The following is a 21,914-nucleotide window of genomic DNA, read 5'->3' on the forward strand; positions in this document are numbered from 1 at the left end:
CTTATTGCTATTCCATTCCATTTTAATTTCTATTCTATTCTATTCTCTCTTCTCTTATTTCTTATTCAATTTCTATTCTCTCTTATTTCTTATTCTTTTTATATTTTATTCTCTTATTTCTTATTCTTTTTATATTCTATTCTCTTATTTCTTATTCTATTCTATTCTATTCTATTCTATTCTATTCTATTCTATTCTATTCTATTCTAATCTAATTCTTTATTCTGTTCTGTTCTCACATGTATGAATTAAACCACAGACAGGCTTGGCTACAAACGGGGTATCCAGCGAGACCACCGAGGAAGCTGGTTTCCCACGCGAGAAACTCCACGCGATCCTTGCTAAGCGCTTCTCTTCTCCAGCCCATCGGACCAGCCGTCCGCGCGCAGGCGCACTAAAAAAAAAAAAAACCTACCCCACTTTTGCCCGAAAGAACTCGCGGCGGAGCTTTGAGCGCCTAATCGGGGTGGTAGGGGTGGGGGTGTCTCTCTCGCCCCACCCCTCGCCTTCCTCCCTCCCTCCCTCCCTCCCTCCTCGTAGCCAATCCCCTTCCTTTCCCCCCCCCCTCCGGTCCCGCCCTATGCAAATGACGGGCGCGAAGTTTTAGCGCCGCGGCCAATCGGGCCGCGAGAGGGGAGGCGCGAGACGGAGCAGCCGCGGCAACAACAGCGGCGGCTCGGGCTGCGCGTGCGCATGCGCCAAAGCGGCGGCGGCGGCGGCGGCGGCAGCAGGTAGGAGATGAGCGCGCGCTCCGAAGGTCGCTCGGCTCCCCTCAGGCGGGGCGTCGGGCCTGGTTTCCCCCCCCCCACCCCCGCTTCAAGCTCCCGGGCCGGGTCTTCCCCCATCCTCGGCTTCCATCCTTCTCGGTAGGCCGGCCTTCAGCCCTTCTCGCTTCCCTGAAAGGGTCCTGGCCTGGCTGGGCAGGTGAAGAAGCCCCCTCGCGTGACTTGGAGGGGGGCTCTTCGGGCCCTGAGGCAACTGCCCCCCCTCCTTTTTTTTTTTTTTTGCTTATTTGGGTGAATTCATGTTCTCTCTGTGTAGGGTGGGTGGGTAATCTTTATGGGGTTTGGAGGGGGAGCTGGGAAGGGGGGTCCTCTGGTTGCTTCCTTTGCAGACGTTTCATTACCCAGCTAGGGAACCTCATCAGTGTGATGATGAGGAGGAGGAGGAGGATGAAGACAACCACTATAGGATCCTTGGTGCTTTCTGAGCTTGGTGCATCAAGACAAATTCCTTGTGTGTCCAATCGCATTTGGCCAATAAAGGATTCTCTCTCTCTCTCTCTCTCTCTCTCTCTCTCCTCTCTCTCTCTCTTTTTTTTCTTTCTTTCTCTCTCTCTCTCTCTCCATCCATCCCCCCTCTATCCATATCTACCATCTATCTATATTTATCTATCGTATCTTATCTATCATCTGTCTATCATCTATATCTATCATCTATATCTAACATCTAACTATATATCTATCTATTGTATCTTATCTGTCATCTATATCTATCATCTATATCATCTATATCTAATATCTATATCTATCTACAGTATCTTATCTATCTCATCTATATGTATCATTTATCATGTATCATCTATCTATATCTATATATCTTTACAGTATCTATCTATCTATCTATCTATCTATCTATCTATCTATCTATCTATCTCCCAATTAGGGAATCTCATCAGTGCTGGAAGGGAGTGGGAGAGGAGGAGGACTGTGGGGTCTTTGGTGCTCTCTCAGCTTAGTGAATTTCTTGCAGATATTTCATTAACCAACTAGGAATCTTATCAGTGCTGGAAGAGAGTGGGATTGGGGGCGGAGGAGGAGGAGGAGGAAGAGGAGGACTATGGGGTGCTTGGCAGGGGGCAAGGTTGAGGAAGGCTGTGGGTCCTTGGTGGTCTAGGAGCTTGGGTTGTTTTCTTGGAGATATTTCATTACCAAACTAGATAATATCATCAGTGCTAGAAGGAAATGGAGTATGTGGAGTGGAGGAGAAATGGAAGGGGAGGAGGAGGAGGTCTGGGGTCCTTGGTGCTCTCTGAGCAGACGTTTCATTACTTGACTAGGTAACATCATCAGTGCTAGAAGGGAGTGGGGTTTGCTCTCTGTTTATGGGCTAACGGCTTGCCCTGCCGGTGAGCAACCCCCCCCTTCCCTTACAGCACTGATGATGTTATCTAGTTTGGTAATTAAACATCTGCAAGAAAACAACCCAAGCTCCTAGACCACCAAGGACCCACAGTCTTCCTCCTCAACCCCCCTTGCCTTATTAGAAAGTGCAAAATATTGGGCAATGAAACGTTTGCAAGAAAATCACCAAGCTTAGAGAGCACCAAGGGTCCTATAGTCCTCCTCCTCAAACCCCCTCTCCTCCAGCACTGACGAGGTCACCTAGTTGGGTAATGAAAGGTCTGGAAGAAATCCACTAACGTCAGGGAGTACCAAGGACCCCACAATTCAACCCTGAGCTACAAAAATTCTCCTCTGTCAGAGAGAGGGGCTTTGCTAAAACTCACATCCTCTGAGTCTAGGCAGCATGTTATTTGTAGCTTTTTGGTTTCTCCCCAAGAGCAACTTCCCCTCTTTTTCTTTAATTTGCGGCAATCTCGTTCCTGGGTTTGCTTTCTGGGAACTCCACTCCTCCCTTTCTCTTTCCCTGCAAAATCCTTCCCCAGATAGGGGTGGGGTTCAGAAATAAATGAGGCTGCACCTCTGTGGTTGGGACTGCATGGTCCTCCATCCATAAGACAACCCAAAGGAGAGCTTCGGTCCGCTTTCCTTCCCCATTCACCTATTTCTCTTGAGAAGATACTTTGTCCTACTTGGGGGTGTTTAAGAGGGAGCTCTCTCTGTGCTGGTTATCTTCATGGTCTCCTTTTTCTCTTTGCAACCTCTGACTTTTTTCCTTTGAGATCTGGCCACCATTTTCCTTAATTGCAGGGGGGAAGGGGGAAGGTGTCTATGTAACAGCTTCTGGTGATAACGTAGTCAAGTGTTGGTGAACCTTTTCGGCACTGAGTGCCGAAACGGGAGCACGCGCATGCGAGCCCGGGGAAGCACCGGAAACCAAAGAGCAGCTCCCTGGCACACATGCGCAGAAGCCCTGGAAACCGGAAGAGCAGTTCCCTGGCATGCATGAGGGCACCAGGTTTCCAGTTTCCAGCGTGCACAAGCGCACCAGTCACCTGGTCTTCTGGTTTCTGGCACGCATGCACATGTGAAGACCAGCTGACCGGCGCGCGTGCCCATGCCAGAAACCAAAAGCTCAGCTTCCCAGCGCGCGCATGCATGCCAGGGAACTGCTCTTCCAGTTTCTGGTGCTGCTGCGCAGAACCCAAAAGAGCTGGCGTGCCCAGAGAGATAGCTCTGCATGCCACTTCACCATCATGGACGTAGTCTCATGTATTTCCCCCCCCCTCCTTTTTCTCCCTGTTGCAATGGTACTGCATACCTCCTTTTCCTCCTCAGCTCCATGCAGCTCCTGATGACTCGGGCTGTGAGGTCATCCAGTGAGACCAGGGTGGTTCTGTCGCTGTGGTTGTGCTTGACAGATGTGCTGGTAAGAATTTACTTTTGGAACGGGGGGAAAGGTAACAGAGGCTAGAATGCTGCCCTTTCGGTTGCTGTTACATTTGTTGTGGACAGGCTCTGTTGGATTGCAGCAGTCTGCTTGAAATAGGATCAGAAATTGTGAAATGCAACAGTATGTTTTCATTGTATTTTTTTTTTTAGTTGGCCTTGTAAATTGATTTAACAAAAGGGGACTTGTTTTATAAAACTTGGGTTGGGCAATGTAAATTGTGTTGTGTAGCATTAGATCCATTTATAGCTTTGTCTTGATGTGAAAATGAGATCTATGAGTTGCCTTTAGAAATACGTGGCAATAAGAGAGCTTAGCATATCTGGTGAGAGATGCAACAGTTTCATTCTCAGCAATTTTCTTTTTTAAAAAAAAAAACCCATTCCTTCCAACGTTGTTATTTTCTTGTGGATGGATGCATATTATCTGACTCAGATTATAGGGTTACTGGACTTTTTTCCAACTCATTAAGAACACATAAAACTCTCATGAGGATAGTCATTTAGTGACTAGGAATTAGATTAGAAAGATTATTGAAAGAATACTTCTTCCCCCTTTGGTCTCTGAACCAAAAGCTTAGGAATTTAAAAATTGGTTTTGTTTTGCAAGACTTGAAAACTTGAGCCCAGGAATAATTTTAACCAACAATATTATTTGTATCAAGTCCTACTTAGTATAGAAATAGGTACCTGTGTTATTTTTGTTTTTCCTAATTTTTGGTGCACAGCATATAAAGTGGGATAATAAAATATTGATAGTGCTCTTTATATCATTCTATGTATTTGCTTTATTATTAATCAAGAAAAAAGACTCTGCATGTTCTCTTTCCAGTGTCACTATTCTCTGAAAGAGCGTTGATCTGTAGTGAAGTCTAAAATATTCTGTGTTAAAGATACTTTCCCAAACTATGATTATGTATATTTATTTTATAATAATGTATAGGCTGCCTAATTCCTCAGACAATGCAAAATATTTAGTTTCTGGCCTTAAGCGCTAAACTGCTGCCGGTCCCAGATTTCATTTTATTTCTTATCAAAGCTTGAAGAAACAAATACATGATTGAATAAATGGTGGGGGTGAGCCACATTTTTACAGTCTGTGTTTAATGTGAAATGCTCAGTTTTTCTTCTTTCAATATTTAATCTTTCAAAATGATAGTGTTACAAACTGCCACCATATGGAACTGCAGTAATATGTTTATCTTTCAAATCTTTCATTTCTAAATCTTTCTTTTCGTGGAGACTCGGGCAACATTTTTCTTTGAATTTCTTTTAGATCAGTAATATTTAAGAAGGCAGAGTTGGGTATACTGTTTACTAAATGACCTTGCCAAACAAAAGCTTCTGTTGAAAGTGCTCTATGTGGGCAGCTCTGGTTGGATTTGGGAAGATTATTTACATTACAAGTTCTCATTATAAATGTCAAGTTACATAATATGTGCAGATTAGCCATGTATCTCATAGCAGTCATTACAGTTACTGCTTGTACCGAAGAAGCATTGACCATGTCAAGATAGCCACTGTAAATAAAACATACTATTCCTGCAGATAAATTGCTTTGGGATTCACTAAGGCATTCTTGCTGTGTCATCAAACCGAATACATTTAATTAATAGGAAAGCTGATAGTTTAAGTGTGTTCACTGTTTCTTTAATACCCACCTTCTGTGGTATCTTTTTCTAGCAAAATTCCTCAGGGATTCCATGAAGATGGTCGTTCCTGGGAGCACCACTGTAATTCAGCCGGACCACAACCTTGGAACGGAATTGAGCCGAAGCTCAGCAGAGAACTCAGTGATGGGTCCTGATACACAGTCAATGGCTGATCAGGTGGGCCCTGAGCTGGAAGAAGTGAGGAAATTGCAAGAGCTTGTGAGGCGGCTTGAGCTCCAGAACCAGCAGCTGAGAACTAGAAGCCTACGAAGTGTGCCAGAGGCCAAAATGCTGAGCCAAGCTGATGCTGGAGTGGATAATTGCAATTCCAGGCTCAACGGCATGGAAATGAATAATAGCATCAACGTACTAATGGATAAGCAGGAATTGCAAATCGTGGCAGACCTGCATTCAGCCCTGAGTAAAATAAGGTCAGAAGCAGAAGAAAGTGGTGAGTTCTTTAAAAAGGATGTGGAGGAGACCACAATACAGCACAGTTGTGAAAACAGTTCTGACCAAGAGCTCTCCGGTGCAAAGTTTGTGAGCGGTACCCAGACGCAGAACAGTGATGCTAACACAAACGACGTCTCTCGTTGGAATTGCAACCCCACAGTGTTGCTAGAAGATTTCGCCACAGGAGTTGAGCCAGCTTTGCAAATGAAGGAAGCAAACACAAACACGGAAGATCTCTTGGATGAAACAGCTCTGGATGAAGTGGAATTACTGGAGTTAGAGAATGGCAGCGATGAAGAGGACAGCTGGTATGTACTATATGAGATGACATATTGTAGCTCTAAAGGATTCATGCTAAGAGGGAATAAGGCTATAATCATATTTTCCAGAGCATATTATTATTCTGTTTCTCTTTCAGTCCACTGGCCCTCAAAAACATCAGTGAGCGTAGCAGTGTGACAGGAAAATGAACAGTGTGAAAGAAAGGGGATTAATTTGTAAAAAAAACCTGTGGTCTAAAATGTTTAAGAGAAACAGAAAGGAAAACAGGTATGGGAAATCAGGAAGCCTATATTTCTATTTAGAGTGCCACTTTTCTCATAAGAGATTGCCAAATGGAGTGAAGACTATTGCCAAATAGAGTTCCTTAAAGTATTTCTATTAGTATTACAGGTATTTGCATAATAGTTGATCTGTACACATAGCAAAATGTAAGATGTAAGGTCACCTTAAGCAACAATTCCTTAAGTAACCATTCCTTAAGCTCGTTATTGAAAAAATAATTGGATTAGATGAAAGAGATTGGAGACTGGATTATTGGATTTTTTTTCCTCCCTGGGAAGTGGAAGATGCTTGCTAGAAGTAGGAAGGGGGCTATACTTGAAAAAGGGTCTGAGGATTTTTTAAAAAATGATTTTTTAAAAAAGAATGAATAAGTTCTGCTATAGGGATTCAAAGTTATAATTAACTCAGATCATTCAGAGGATAAGTTGCTAGGACTATTCTTATTAAGATTGCAAGTATTTACCTAAGTAGTGTATTTTGAAAAAAAATTGAAGAGATATTACATCTCTTACAATCATCGACCAATCATTGTTTTACACAAATATTAAAATGTTTCTCCTGCCATTGATCATTATTTTCTTAGCAAAAAAATTATGTACAGGTAGTCCTCGTTTACATCAGTTCATTTAGTGACCGTTCAAAGTTACAACAGCACTGAAAAAAGTGACTTACGACCGTTTTTCACACTTGGGACATTGAAGCATTCCCATGGTCACAATCCAGATGCTTGTCAACTGACTCATATTTTGGTCATAGCGTCCTGGGATCATGTGATCTCCTTTTGTAACCTCCTGACGAGCAAAGTCAATAGGGAAGCCAGATTCACTTAATAGCCATGGTACTAACATAACAACTGCAGTGATTCACTTAACAACTGTGGCAAGCAAGGTCATAAAATGGGGGCAAAACTCACTTAACAATTGTCTCATTAAACAACAGAAATTGTGGGCTCAATTGTGGTCATAAGTCGAGGACTACCTGTTTGTTAGAAAATGAAGCAGACTTACGAGAAAGTACAGCAGGATAGATAATTTCATTATTGGATGAATGACGAAATTGGGATCCATCTTAAAAATGGAAATAATTTTGTCTGACCCCCAAATAGTTAAGGAAGGGATGACTTGTTATATTTCTTTGCTGTAATATTTGACATTTATTGATAAAATACTAATGGAAGCATAGAGATATCGAAATAGTTGCTCCAATCAAGCTGTCAAGTTAAAACTTTTTATCTTCCCATTTAAGGCTGTATGTTTCTCCAAGAAAACCACCGACAGATAACAAGGAATCTCCCCTGAAGTGGTGTAGACAGGTGTTGGATCACCCTAGTCCTGAGACCGAGGCAGCTTGCCGTACCCTCATCAGCAGACTCGACCAAGGTAGGCCTATGTTTTGTCTTGAAAGAAGCCTTAAGCGATCACCAAAAAAGCTAGTAGGATTGATTTGTTAACTATCGCAATTTTAAAGAACTCGGCATAATGGAGAAGACTCGAGAAAAATGAATTGGATCATAAGATCAGTTATAACCCCTTGAAATCAGGGCCTTTTTGCATTCGCTTGATACAGATCAAACCCAGCCTAGTGCTTAAGTGGGATATCGCTGAGCTAATCACAATTATGATTATTATATTTATATCCTGCCTTTATTTTGTACAACTCAAGTTAGCCTATATCCATGATGGCGAACCTATGGTACGCGTGCCCGAAGTGGCACATGTAGTCATGTCGCCTGGCACCCGCGTCGCCCATTCCTCTTCCGGGTTTCTGGAGCACATGCACATGCGATAATCAGCTGGCCTTTTTGCATGCGGCAGTGCCAGAAATTAGAAGAGCTGGTCTTCCATTTTCCTGCGTGAGCATGTGTGCCGACCAGCTGATTTTCGCGTGTGCATGCGCGCTAGAAACCCGGAGGAATAGCTGGCTGAAACCGGAAGTTCAGTAGCTGAAACCGGAAGTTCATTTTCGGGCGCGCTCATGCGCCCTGGGCTGCTCCTCTTCCTGGTTGTGGCCCAGAAGCATGTGCCCGCTCCCTTTTCGGCACTTGGTGCCGAAAAGATTCACCATCACTGGCCTATATTATGCTCCTGCCTCGTATTTCCCCCCAACTATTCCTCTGTGAGATGGATTGAATTGAGAGAGGGATGACTAGCCTTAAATCACCCAGCCATCTTTTATGCCTGCTTCTGGATTTGCCCCAAGTTAGAAAGCTTACATGATCCTTTGGACTAGAAGCCCTAGTTGGAGAATTTCCTCTGCCCTCATAAGGATAGAATAGAATAACAGAGTTGGAAGGGATCTTGGAGGTCTTCTAGTCCAACCCCCTGCTTAGGCAGAAAACTTCCAATGCTGGAGCATTTACAACTTCTGGAGGCAAGTTGTTCCACTTGATATTAAGATTAATATCTTAAGATATTGAGATACCTTGGGATAATCTTTTAAAAATATATTTTGCAAACCTTAAAGGAAATACTTTCTTTCAAATGTTTTTATATTGTACTGTTTCATTTGAAATAGTCCTTTAATGTAACTCATTATTCACATACATATAAAACTCTACTCGTTGGCACATAGCACTTAAAAATATAAAAACTTATTTTAATTCTGGCACCTACAATACATTCAGTACTGTAAGTTGCTGCCCTCTGAATAATTATAATTTGAGTATCTTGCTACTGTGGAAAACATTATTACAGTAAACCAAAGAATGGTTTTAGAGAGATTTTTGCATGAAAACTTGATTTTGTCATCTGGCATCATATTACATTCTCAGGGAAACAGAACAATTGTATAACACTGCTAGCTAAATACTGTTTTAAGTTGAACGCTGTAACAACTTAAAACAAATTAGCAAGTTTGTCAACAGATTAAAGAAACTTGTCATCCACTCCTAGAATGTGAGGACGATGTAGATCAGAATAAAATGATTGTTTTTCATAAATAATGCCATCCCTTTTTGAATTTTCAATATTGTTTTAAAACTCAGCCCCTAGGTAATGATGGGAAATCTTTATTTGGTTTTAATAGGTCTGTTCAAGTTTTTTGGGAGCTCTTGGGATGCTACAATTTTACAGTCCCATCATACCTAGCCAGAAAGAAGCATTTTGAGAAATGGGCCCAGAACAGTTTTCCCACTAGATAATATTTTCATTAGACCACACTACCTGTATCTGTCCTTCATAACTCCAGAAACCTGATTCATGTTGAAATTTTTTGACATATAATAGTATCTCTAAGATTGTCCAGCTGGGAAACTTACACCTTAATGTATATCCACATTCCAGGATAAGAGATGGCAAGCTATGCATTTCTTCATTGGAGAAAAATGCCTATAATACTAGATATCTTCTCATCTAGCCTGTTACTTGGGAAGCTGTAGAGAAGAACCACAGCTCATCTTTCAGAATTCCCTTTAGCACTTCAAACCGACTCAAGTATGTCCAACAATGTGAACATTGTAAAATTCACACCGCAGCATATATTTGTCAGACACCTGCTAGTCCCAGATGCTAAGACAGGATAGCCCACGGAGAACTAAGGATTGTCTTCCTTTGTTTTAATTCCAGAGATTAATCTGTCAGCCATAATTGGAAATTGAATTTGGTTTGTATCATGACTCAGGGGGTGAGTGTGTCTGGCATGTAACGCATGGAGATGTGGTTTGACATTCTCTCTCTCTCTCTCTCTCTCCTCATCTGAGTTTCTGTGTTTAATGTGGTAACAATTCGTGGCTTTTTTTGTATCTTCCTTTAGCCAGTAGGTGGAAATCCCTGTATTGCAGTCCATTGGCGTCTCCAAGTGTGCATAACTTGAATGCAGACACAGGGTCCTGTAGCAATGCACTAAACTCTCCTGGGCACTACAAATCAACTAACAAACCACTACTAACTTGCGGTAGCTCAGGTATGGCATGGCATCTGGGATACTTTTTAGAGGAATGGAGGTGGGAAATGCATACCGAGGGAGGACAAGATGTGACTGGTTTGCTTTGTTCAGTTTAACGTGATGATCTAAAGCAGGGGTGTCAAACTCAATTTCATTGAGGGCCGCATCAGGGCTGTGGTTGATCTCAGGGGGGCCGGCCGGGCATGGTTGACTGGGTGGGTGTGACCAACTGGGTGGGCGTGGCCAGCCTGATGCCACTCCCCAAACTGCTGGCATGTTTCCTCTTTGCATTGGTTAGACCGGGCCGAAGCGTCGCAGGCCGGCAACCTTACATTTTTGAGGACGGCCCCATGGGCTGAATCTAACCACATCACAGGCCCTTTCAGGCCCCCAGGCCTTGAGTTTGACGCCCCTGATCTAAGGGCTTCTTCAATCTAATGCTTCCAGAAATCTTATTTAAATCTTCTTGCTTCTTTGTGCTAATTTGGTCGTCCCCCCCCCGTCCCCGTCCCTCCCACATAAAAGGTCTGTATTTTTGGGATCAAGGACCATTGTCTGGCCCGTCTCCTTTAGACCCAGGGCATTTGATTATCCCTTAGGAAAATGGAGAATCCTCTTTAGCATGGCATTCCTCTGTTGCTTTATGTGTGTGAAAATGTTTTAACTTGCATGTATATATATATATCCTCTCCCACGGTTGGTGAGAATAAGCTTATACAGGTAGTCCTCGACTTATGACCTCAACTGAGCCCAACATTTTTGCTGTTAAGTGAAACATTTATTTTGCTCCATTTTACGACCTTCTTGCCCCAGTTGTTAAGTGAATCTGGTTGTCCCAATGACTTGGCTTGTCAGAAGGTTGCTAAAGGGGATCACACGACCCCTGAATACTGCAACCGTCATAAATACAAGCCAGTTGCCAAACGTCTGGATTTTGATCACTTGAACATGGGGATGCTGCAGCAGTCGTAAGTCTGAAAAACGGTCGTCACTTTTTTCAGTGCCGCTGTAACTTCGAACGGTCACTAAATGAACTGTTGTAAGTCGAGGACTACCTGTGGTCCTAAGTCTATAATAAATAGACCTCCACATGTCTTGTCTGCTCTGCCTGAAGTTTTCGAAAAGTTGGAATGACCAGTTTGTCTTGAAGGTGGTAGCTGAAACAGCTTGCAAAACTCACCTAGCTGTACAGAGAGTTGATTTGCATTTAGAACCAGCATTTAAAAGCCAATCGCTTATTGCATGCTTGATTTTTTTAAAAATAAGGACAAATGAAATACCATTAAACCATTTTCTAACTATTCTTGGATATTTGGGGTGGAGAAAACCTATTAACAGAGGTGGTATTCAGCCGGTTCGCTGGAACCAGTAGCGGAAATGCTATCTCTATGCTCCTATCCTATCCTATTTAGGCACATTTTTGAGGCCGGGCGCATGTGTGGATGGGGCGCGTGCTAGCGAAGCATGCACGCACCCACATTTGCGAACCGGTAGGGAAAGTAAGTGAAGTAATCCCTGCCTATTAAGACTAAATTACTGACATCTTACATTCTAATAAAAGACAATACTGAATTTCCTTTGTCAAATGGAGGCTATAACATTAACTTGTACTTGATTATTTTTGTCTTTTATTACTGGATCCTTTCCTCTTTCCTTTCAGTCACAGAAACTGTGCCCAGTTTATCTGGTTTGCTGCCAATTCAGTGTTTTCACTTCCCTAAAGACAGATCAAATAGCAATACAGAAATTACATTCTAAATTGTTTTTTTAAAAAATTTAGATCCATTATTTGAGAATTCTGTAACAAATAATCCTTTCAGAGAAACGAGTGAATCCCAAAATACATTTTTTTTTCATATTTAGTGCATTAATGAATTATGATATAGTATCCTCAAACTGCAACTAATGAGGGAAGGCCACATGTAGTGACTGCCTACATATCAAGCAGCTTTTAAATTGGTACTCTTGCTTGCTCTGCAAGTCTGAAATTTGGCATCTCTTTGCAGGCCTTTATCATGATTTTGATCGCAGTCATGTGAAAATTCATTTTTTGTTGAACTGGAAATTCTCCTTCCACTTGATGGAGCCACCAATGAAATTAATCAATTAGAACGGGGGGGGGGGGGTTTCCTTACAGACCTTGCTCTCAAATCCAACATTTTGCTTTCTTTATCCTGCCAACTAAATCGGTGTATTTTGTGATACTGTATAGCAGGGGTGTCAAACTTGATTTCATTGAGGGCAGCATCAAGGTTATGTTTGACCTCGGGGGAGGCTGGGGGGCGTGGCCAGCTTGATGTCACCAGGGGTGCCTGTGGTGGCCCGAGTGCTCTGCCAGTGAAAACGGGCTCCCAATCTCCGTTTTCGGATGGGACGGCCTCCTGCAACCCCCCTGCCAGCGAAAACAGCGTGAATCCCTCCCGAGCTCCGTTTTAACTGGCAGAGGGTTGCAGGAAGCCGTCCCAGCCGAAAACGGGGATTGGGAGCCCATTTTCGCTGGCAGAGGCACTGCGGGCCGGTCCTCCGCTATTTCCAGGGCGGCCCCGCGGGCCAGATCTAAGCACCCCTTGGGCTGCATCCAGCCCGCTGGCCTTGAGTTTGATACCCCTGCTGTATAGCAATGCAGTAGTGGTGAATATCTGTATATTCAATGCTGTATAGCAGAGGTCTTCAAACTTGGCAGCTTTAAGACTTAGCATAGCTGGCTGGGGAATTCTGGGAGCTGAAGTCCACAAGTCTTAACGTTGCCAAGGTGGAGAAATATTTCTGTACAGAGTTTTACCCAGGGAGGTTGCTGTTGTAGTTTGCTTCTGTTACTTATACAATTAGCAGTCGTTCGTATGATTTCAGTAAATCAATTGCAGCGATTGGACAGGATTAACTGTAGACAGACAGGAGCTGCAGCATGGCAGTTTTAAGTCTTTGCTCTTGATTGGCTTCTGGATCTTTACCTTTCCACATGGTGGTTTGTTTTGGGAGGGAAGGTCCCATTGAAAGGAACAGGAATTTTATTTCTCCAATGAATATTAAGTGGATAAAAATCGATGATTTTTTAAAAAGAATTAGATCGGATTTTTTAAAATTTAAATCGGATTTTTTTTATTTTTATCAAATTTATTTTAATAAAATGCTTTTGGAGTAAAAATCTATCTAAAGATAGTTTTCTATTTAAGATACATTAATTATTTAGTTTATTCAGCATGAAATGGAGCTTAGTTATGTAACATGAGGCTGTATATTCTGCAATATTGGGACTGTCGGTGAGTCAACAGCGGGTCAGAGGAGGAGCCACTGCAGGACAGAGATGACAGTTGCTCTTTAAAAATTACGATTTAAATTGAGTTGATTTAAATCAAGCCTTTTTACTAGTGATTTAAATCAACTTGATTTAAATCAAATCCACCCTGTAAGTGGAGAGCCCTCACTCTAGATTGGAATGGCCGTAAGGTCTGTTTTAATTTCCCTATCTGAGTTTTGACCTGCTCCCCTTGTTCCCTATGAATTTACTTTTGAAAGCCACCCAAGCTGTTGCTAACTCTGAGAATGGTAATCTCTCTTGTTTGATCCTACACTGCTTTTTAGTAATTTTAATTGCTTTCTGAGTAACAAACATGACAGTGCTGCTTAGAAGGGAATTAAGATTGCTGTGGTTAGTCACGAATGCTTATCCTGCTTAAACACACACGAATCTTGCCATATAATTAGCTTAGTTTCTTGTTTAATGACTAAGCAACTGCTTCTTTGAACGTGTCCAGGACTTCGTAAATAAGTAGCCTGCTTGTCTAACAATAACAATCTGCTCTGGCCAGTCAAGCAAATAATGCCCCCCCCTTTTTTAAATGTCAAAATGACCTATAAAGTATATTGAGGGGAAGGCTAGAAACAATCAATTGTGAATTAGTAACATGTTTACAGTGCAACTTGGTGGCCAAAATGTCTGGTTCTCTTGTCTTGTCTATTTTTTTTCCCTTAAAATAACCTCACTTTTCTCTGAAGTATTCAAACTCAAAACAGAATATGTTTTGCAGCAGGCTTGGGTATTATCTTAAATTCACACTTTGAATTTGAAAAGATTAATTTTCAAAAATCCTCGTCCATCTGCAGCAGAAATTGGAGAGTCATCTTGACTGATATAATTTAAGAAACCCTAAATTCATGAAGAACTGATGATCTGGTAAAGCCAACACATGTTAATATTGGCATGCTTGCTCTTTTTTAGTAGAGGATGATGACTAATATCTTCAGCCACATGCTGTTAGGGAAACCCTTCACTCATAGTATAAAAACTAAAATGTAGCTAATAAAGTAAGTTGACTTTGCATTCACAAACACAGTTTTGTATTTCTGCTGTTATAGGAAATGATGTAATTATGTTTGACCTAGTTTTGATGCCTCTTGGTGGCTCCATCCAAACTATTTTACAGTCTATAATCCTTTTCTTTCCCTGCACGTCACAGAAACAGAGTTGCCAAAAGTTTGTAGGAGGCAGCTCAGAGTAATGCCCATTCATCTGGGACATTAGGATAGGAAAGATTAACTGGAATGGCGATTTTAATAACAGAATTCTACAGTTACCATATATGGCAAGATAACTTTCCTCCGTATTGAATATTGAAAAAACTCTCTCACTTTGAAATCATTGCTGGTCAATCCTTAATAAATTTGTTTACCTTGTAAAGGTGTTTGAGTACAAAACTGGGGGGGGGGAGTGCATACTACTACAGTGCTTGTACAATTGTGTATATTATAACTATCTTTAGCTTCCTCACTCTCACCTTTTCCTTCTCTCCCACCTCTTTCTAAGGTTACTTGAACATGCATTCAGCTTTGAGCTCTCAGTCTTCTGTCGATAGCGAACTTAGTACCTCGGACGACTCGATTTCAATGGGCTACAAACTGCAGGACTTGACTGACGTGCAAGTTATGGCCCGCCTACAGGAAGAAAGTAGGTGAAAGCAATTTATAGTATTTCTGTCTCCACATCACCTTTTACAGGATGATTTTTTTTTTTTTTGAAACAATAATACAAAATACTAATTTTCCACTTACAGAATTTTCACTCATTCTAACAGTCCAAGAGAACAAACAGATAGCTTCTTAGGTGGGCAATTTACTAGCCCCTGCTAGTAAATTAGATGTCCCCATTTAATGATACGAAGAAACATGTTTGTTGTTGCTTTGGCTATGTCTGTCTAGAAGCACCTGCTCTTGAACTCATTGCAGATGCTCCTGAAGTACATGCGTGTTCCAGCATAGCTTGACAATCTTTGGGGAAAATAGCAATAGCACTTAGACTTATATACCTCTTCACAGTGCATTACAGCCCTCTCTGAGTGGTTTACAGCGTCAGCATATTGCCCCCAACAATCTGGAGAAGAGAAGAAAAAGTATTTTCTTCTCCAGATTGAGAAAGAAAGAAAGAAAAGTCTTGCTTTTAGAGCAGGTTACATTAGACTATCTCATTATGGATCATTCAGCTTTGAAATTCCACCTTTGTGAAAGAACTACAGCATCCTACTTTGTTTCTGGTAAATTAAGGTCATTTATAGCTCAGTATATTGCATCAAGAGGGACGCGGTGGCTCATTGGCGGTGACTCATTGGCTAAGACGCTTTGTCAATTGAAAGGTCGGCAGTTCAGTGGTTCGAATCCCTAATGCCGCGTAATGGGGTGAGCTCCCATTACTTGTCCCAGCTTCTGCCAACCTAGCAGTTCAAAAGCACGTAAAAAATGCAAGTAGGAAAATAGGGACCACCTTTGGTGGGAAGGTAACAGCGTTCCGTGTGCCTTTGGCATTGAGTCATGCCGGCCACATGACCACAGAGACATCTTTGGACAGCGCTGGCTCTTCGGCTTTGAAACGGAGATGAGCACCGCCCCCTAGAGTCGGGAATTACTAGCACGTATGTGCGAGGAGAATCTTTACTATATATTGCATCAAACATTTGGTTTCTTACTGATAAACATGTGTAAAATGAAAAAGTCGTAGAATGAAAAAGTTGATACGTTGATATTTGCCTAAACGTCTGAGGGAGGCCCTGTGGATTTACAATATGCTGTCCCTATTAAAACACTCGATTGTTATTCTGCCCCAAAATGCAGATACTGGTTACGAGTGCTGAAATGCACATAAACTACTTGTTCTGGGATTAATTGTGTCTCCAGAGATGTTAAAGCTAGATTGCAACCCTCATTTTGGCGCCTTTAAAATGATTGAGGCTGCAAGCGGAAAATGCTGCCGTTGCTTTGCCTGGGTTTCATTACATGTCTGATGTGGTTGCTTTCATCTTTGCTTTGCTAGCCCTTTCGTGGGTGGGAAATATTAAAATGTCATCACAGGTATGCTAAAAACAGCATGATCAAGAAGTAACTATGTCTTCTTGAAGACAAATTAAATCTAATTTTAATTTTTGTAATTTGGTAAAAGTTCTTTTCCTTTTCATAGGCGAGTTCAATCCGTTTATGTTCATTGACAATAATTTTATTTCTTCTTCCATCGTTTCACTTATAAATGGGTCTTGTCGTTCTAGTTGATCTTATTTCTCTCTGTTCCTTTGCCGTTGCTCATTCTCATTCTGCTCTTTCTTTTTTTGTCAGTTTCACTTTCTTCTTGTATATTTTCCCCTCCTATTACTTCCTCTTGTCTTTTACTTTCTATTTCCTCTCTTCTCCTTCGTTCCTCATATGAACTGAAGTGATGATCATAGAATTCGTGTGCTTTATCTATGGAATCCAGGCTGTATCTTTTTTTCATTCCAGGTGACTAATAATATTCCCTCAGGTATCAGCCATCTGAAATTTACATCATATTTAATCAGTTGTCTTGTCAGGAATTGATATTGCTAGAAGTAACCATGTCTTCTGTTGGCCTTGGCTTTTCTTCAGGTCTTCGCCAGGATTGTGCCTCCAGCTCTGCCTCCGTTTCCCGCCGCAGTTCCAGTGCCTCCTTACACTCCTTGCGCAGGGGCACCTACAGTGACCAGGATTTTGACACATACAGTTTGGAAGATGAGGACGATGACTGCTCTTTCTCCTATCACAGCAGTCACAGATACTCTCCATCCCCACTCAGCTCACCGCGATGCCAGTCTCCGTCCACAAACGCGGATTACAGGAGGGCCACAAATACCCGAATTCGGCCCCCGCGGAGGACAGTGCAGAGCCCAATGCAAGATAGACTAAAGTATTCTTCAAACGAAGGTAGCGTGGTCCCGTTTCTGAATCTCGCCCGGGTTTTTGGACCAGAAGGTTAGATAGCAGTAGTTGGATTTTTTCAATTCTTGTTATGTTATCCTTCACAGAGGAACTGCGTCACAGTATGCCTAACCTGGCTAGGACCGGTCTGCGATCTTTGGAGTCAGTAAGAAATAGCCGGAGCTTGGACTCAGATTTACAGATTCCCAGTAGTCGACTCTCTAGAATCCATCAGGAATCCGTCAGTAAGTTGGCTTCTTCTTCTCAGAGTGTTCCATGACATTTCCTACCGCAGAGTAGGAAAGATAGCATGTTGTTTGAGAGATCTTAGTTTGCCACAGGTTTTAATGGGGCTGCACGTTCCCTGAAGTAACAGTTTTAAATTTGGAAGTTCTTTGGGAACCTTGTTTGTTTTTAGTTCAATTGCAATTCAGAATAGAGCTGGAAGGGACCTTAGAGGTCTTCTAGTCCAACCCCCTGCTCAAGCAGGAGACCCTACCATTTCAGGCAAGTGGCTGACGCATTAAGTACAACTCAGTTGACACATTAATTGGCACATTAAGTACAATAACACTAAGTACAACTTCCCCTTTTTTTAAAAAAAAAGGCATCTCAAATGAAAATCTTTTCCCACGGATAAGAATTAGGGCCTTTATACAGTGGCAACTTGCACCATTGCTTCCAAATCCACTTTTTAGAAGCCGCAGCTTTTAAATCTGGCACACGATTTGAAACAATGAGATCTCTCTTTTTTTAAAAAAAAACCAGAAACGCTTTTCACAACTTCATCTGGGATATCAGCTGGGCCTTCTCTGAAGAAATGTGCCAGACTACAGTCATTCTTAGCGTACAAATCTCAGTTGGGTTATTCTAATGTGTTCTGCTTAGAGCTGCCCTTGAAAATCGCTCATGAATTTCAGCTGTCCACAATACGGCAGCTTCATTTGCTGTCGGATTGCTATATGTTTTGCCAAATGAATTGGCTACTAATTTAATTTGTGGTGCCCAGCTAGCAGTTTGAAAGCAGGTAAATATGCAAGTAGATGAATAGGTACCACTTCTGTGGGAAGGTAACAGCACTCCGTGCCCCTTGGCCTAAAATGACCACATGACCATGGAGATGTCTTCAGACAATGCTGGCTCCCTAGGCTAAAAAACGGCCCCTTAGACCTGGACATGACTGGACAGGGGAAACTTTTACCTTTTAATTTGTGGATTCAGTGGACAGCTTGATTTCTCTAGCCCTCTCTGGCCTGGATCTGCTTTAGCCGCGTGAATTTGCTTGAAAACATTTCTCTCCTTCTGATCCCTTTTGGATAAAAGGTAAAGGTAAAGGTTCCCCTCACACATTTGTGCTAGTTGTTCCTGACTCTAGGGGGCGGTGCTCATCTCCGCTTAAAGCCGAAGAGCCAGCGCTGTCCGAAGACGTCTCTGTGGTCATGTGGCGGCATGACTAAACCCCAAAGGCGCACGGTACGTTGTTACCTTCCCACCAAAGCTGGTCCCTATTTTTCTATTTGCATTTTTTACCTGCTTTTGAACTGCTATGTTGGCAGAAGCTGGGACAAGTAACAGGAGTTCACCCCGTTATGCGGCACTAGGGATTCGAACTGAAGAACTGCCGACCTTTCGATCGACAAGCTCAGCATCTTAACCACCAAGCCACCGCGTCCCGTTCCCTTTTGGATACACTCCCCAAATTGATCCTCATTTTATAATTATTAATACCGTTTCTATTTTCCCCTCCCTTCTGTTTTAAGGCCTGACTCCAAATAAACTCCGTTATTCCTCCGGTGCTGGGCAGTCCCCCCTGACAGTCCGTCAGCCTGTGAAAGCAGGCCCCTGTGCTAACACTCTCCTAACCCCACGGCAGCCAGTTAGATCTGCTGGGTATGCTAGTCCGGCCGGCCGTGTCCGAAAGCTACAGTCTTCCACGTTGAACCCAAGCGCTTCGAATAGCGGCAGTTCAGTGTACCGGAGCAACGGCATGGCCTCAGGAGTAAAAAGCTCTCTTCCTAAAAATAAAGCATCGGTTGCAGGAGCATCCACTCTGAAGAGCAAGTTGAGCCAGCCAGCCAAGAGGTGAGAGACCTAAAAGCTCCTACAGAGGGTGTACAGGTAGTCCTTGACTTACAACAGTTCCTTTAGTGACGGTTTACAACGGCACTGAAAAAAGTGACTCATGACCATTTTTCACACTTACGACCATTGCAGCATCTCCCTGGCCATGTGATCAAAATTCAGGCACTTGGCAACTGGTTCATATTTATGACGGTTGCGGTGTCCCAGGGTGATGTGATCAGCTTTTGTGACCTTCTGATGAGCAGACTTGATGGGGAAAGCCAGATTCACTTCACAACGTTAACAACTTAACAATTGTAATGATTCACTTAACAGCCGTGGCAGGAAAAGTCATCAAATGGGGCAAAACTCACTTAACAAATGTCTCACTTAGCAACAGAAACGTTGAGCTCAGTTTGTGGTTGTAAGTCAAGGACTACCTGTATTTGGATTGCAGTCTAAATGCCTGACTTTGCCAACAGCATTGATCTCAAGGGCCTTTTCCGGCTCCCAGATGGCTAAGAAACTGAGCCAACCAAGCAAATCAGAGAACGATGCCAGCTGAAAGCTGGAAAGATTTCCCTGAATTGTAAAGAATCCCCCTTCCTCTTTCCCAGTTTCAGACTGGATCTAGGAGAGGAGAGCACAGGGTTGCCCCGTGATGCATTTCGGAGGCGCAATTGAGAGTAACGAGCAACTTGACTTGCATCTATAAAACTGCAGGATTGCTCCTTTTAGAAACTTTATACCCTACCTAGTTTTATTCTGCAGCGATCTGACACACTGCGAGCCAAACCAAATAGCGGAAGATACTTGCCTTTTAGATAAATATTTTTTTAAGACTAGTAACAGATAATGAGTTCTGTCTCCTGAATACTGTTTATTAAAGCGTTGTGCAAATAAAATGTCTGTCTGTGTACATCCCAACAGGTATCCAAAGGCCAACATCCCTGTGGACGACTCTTGGAAAGATGGATGTTACTGAACCAAACCAAAAAAAAAAAAGGAGAATAATGAACAATGACTTGTTTGTTGGGTTATGTAACTGGACAACAGCCCAGCTGGCTGGGCAGGAGGACATGCTTAAGGCCTCCGTTTCCTCCCCATTGCCACCACGCTTGACAAACTGGAATGATGAATTTGGGACATTTGTTTTTTCTTTGGACCTTGATGGCTGGATTTTTTTTTTTTTTTTGTTCCTGCTATTCTTGTCTTACTGCTGAGCCTTGATTACGGTAGTTCTTGTACCTGGAGGTACAGGTGTGGCCCGAGGCACACATTTGAAGATTCGTTCATGGTACACAACAAGGAAGGAGAAGAGCGTGGGATGGTGCTCCTGTGGCAATGAGGCGTTTTTGAGTCTGTGGGGTGGGGGGTTTTTTCCTCCCCTTTGCAAAAGGCAGCTAGATAAGGTAAACATAATTAGAAATGACTCTTTCTTATGTCACTTGGTGTAACTTAACTTTTCTAGGAAAATTCAGAGGAGTTTTTTTTACTTGTCCCGAACAGGTATCTTCACTACTTTTATTATTATAAAACTTGAAGAAAAGGTTTTTTTTAACAACAATAGCTATAGCGTGCATCGTCTGTCACAGGAGAATGTCTTAAAAGCTTGGTATGCCCGTTGTCTCCCAAGACTTGTTTATTATGTGCTCTTGCCTGCAGGCTGATAATGTGAGGTCTTATTTACCCATTTACTCTCTTCCTTTTTCATCTTTTAGCTAGGCGGGTTTTCGTGGGGGTGGTAGCAACACCTTTGCCGGCTAAAAAAAATGCACTTGGAAGTGTTTCGTTCTCTCATGACCGTCACTTAATTCCTTGATACTAAAATCTACCTTTCTTCTTTTGTACAAGTCTTTTCTACTGTCCAGGGGTTTTTTTTTGGTGATGAGAGGGGTGGGGTGGGGAAGGTTTGTTTTTGGATGAAGGAACTTGGTTTTTTAAATTAAATCTTGTGGCTCTTGGAGTTTGCCAAATGCAAGAATACAATCATACCTGGGAATGCAAACTGGCCCATCTGCCAACCCTACTTCTTGCCACCAATGTGACTTGATATTGTAGTTAATAAATGTGAAGGGGGCTCTAGTGCTACCTTGTCTTTAGTAGCAAAATTTGCGTCCTGCTGGCTTTCTTTACATAGGCAGAAACACAGATAGTCCTCGACTTAACAACGGTTCATTTAGTGACTGTTCAAAGTTACAGCGGCACTGAAAAAATGTGATTTATGACCATTTGTCACACTTAAAAACTGTTGCAGCATCTCCATGGTCACATAATCAAGATTCAGACACTCGGCAACTGACTCAAATTTATGACGGTTGCAGTGTCCCAGGGTCATGTGGTCACCTTTTGTGACCTTCTGACAAGCAACGTTTCAATGACAAAGCCAGATTCACTTAACAACCATGTTATTAACAACTGCAGCGACTCACTTCACAAATGTGAATCATTTTGTTCGTGTAACAAAGTCACTTAACAAATGCCTCACTTAGCAACAGAAATTTTGGGCTCAGTTAAGGTCATAAGTCAAGGACTA

At 42.4% G+C, this 21,914-nt stretch overlaps 1 protein-coding gene across 6 annotated transcripts; it reads left to right on the forward strand.

The window, feature by feature from the left end:
• The first annotated feature begins 584 nt into the window (after positions 1-584).
• On the forward strand, positions 585-21,489 carry LOC117669521 (SLAIN motif-containing protein-like). 6 transcript variants are annotated; one of them, XM_087877422.1, is made up of 10 exons: positions 618-731; positions 3,462-3,552; positions 5,256-5,985; positions 7,487-7,620; positions 9,992-10,141; positions 14,928-15,068; positions 17,009-17,323; positions 17,425-17,562; positions 19,078-19,399; positions 20,309-21,489. In XM_087877422.1, the coding sequence occupies exons 3-10, from the start codon at positions 5,276-5,278 to the stop codon at positions 20,361-20,363; spliced, it is 1,965 nt and encodes a 654-aa protein (XP_087733548.1). In that variant the 5' UTR covers positions 618-731; positions 3,462-3,552; positions 5,256-5,275; the 3' UTR covers positions 20,364-21,489. The 6 variants fall into 6 exon arrangements, with proteins under 6 accessions (XP_087733549.1, XP_087733548.1, XP_060548084.2 ...); XM_060692101.2 differs by having other exon boundaries at positions 701-866; XM_087877421.1 differs by having other exon boundaries at positions 721-924.
• Positions 21,490-21,914: the final 425 nt, after the last annotated feature.

The sequence above is a fragment of the Pantherophis guttatus genome, chromosome 12, assembly GCF_059756535.1.
Source record: "Pantherophis guttatus breed Tessera chromosome 12, ASM5975653v1, whole genome shotgun sequence".
Taxonomy (NCBI): domain Eukaryota; kingdom Metazoa; phylum Chordata; class Lepidosauria; order Squamata; family Colubridae; genus Pantherophis; species Pantherophis guttatus.

Bases quoted from the DNA above. Each gene is read 5' to 3' on its own strand.
- LOC117669521 (XM_087877422.1), top strand. From the start codon at position 5,276: ATGAAGATGGTCGTTCCTGGGAGCACCACTGTAATTCAGCCGGACCAC. The intron at 5,986-7,486 runs GTATGTACTATA...TTCCCATTTAAG, and splicing joins AGCGATGAAGAGGACAGCTG to GCTGTATGTTTCTCCAAGAA. The intron at 17,563-19,077 runs GTAAGTTGGCTT...TTCTGTTTTAAG, and splicing joins AATCCATCAGGAATCCGTCA to GCCTGACTCCAAATAAACTC.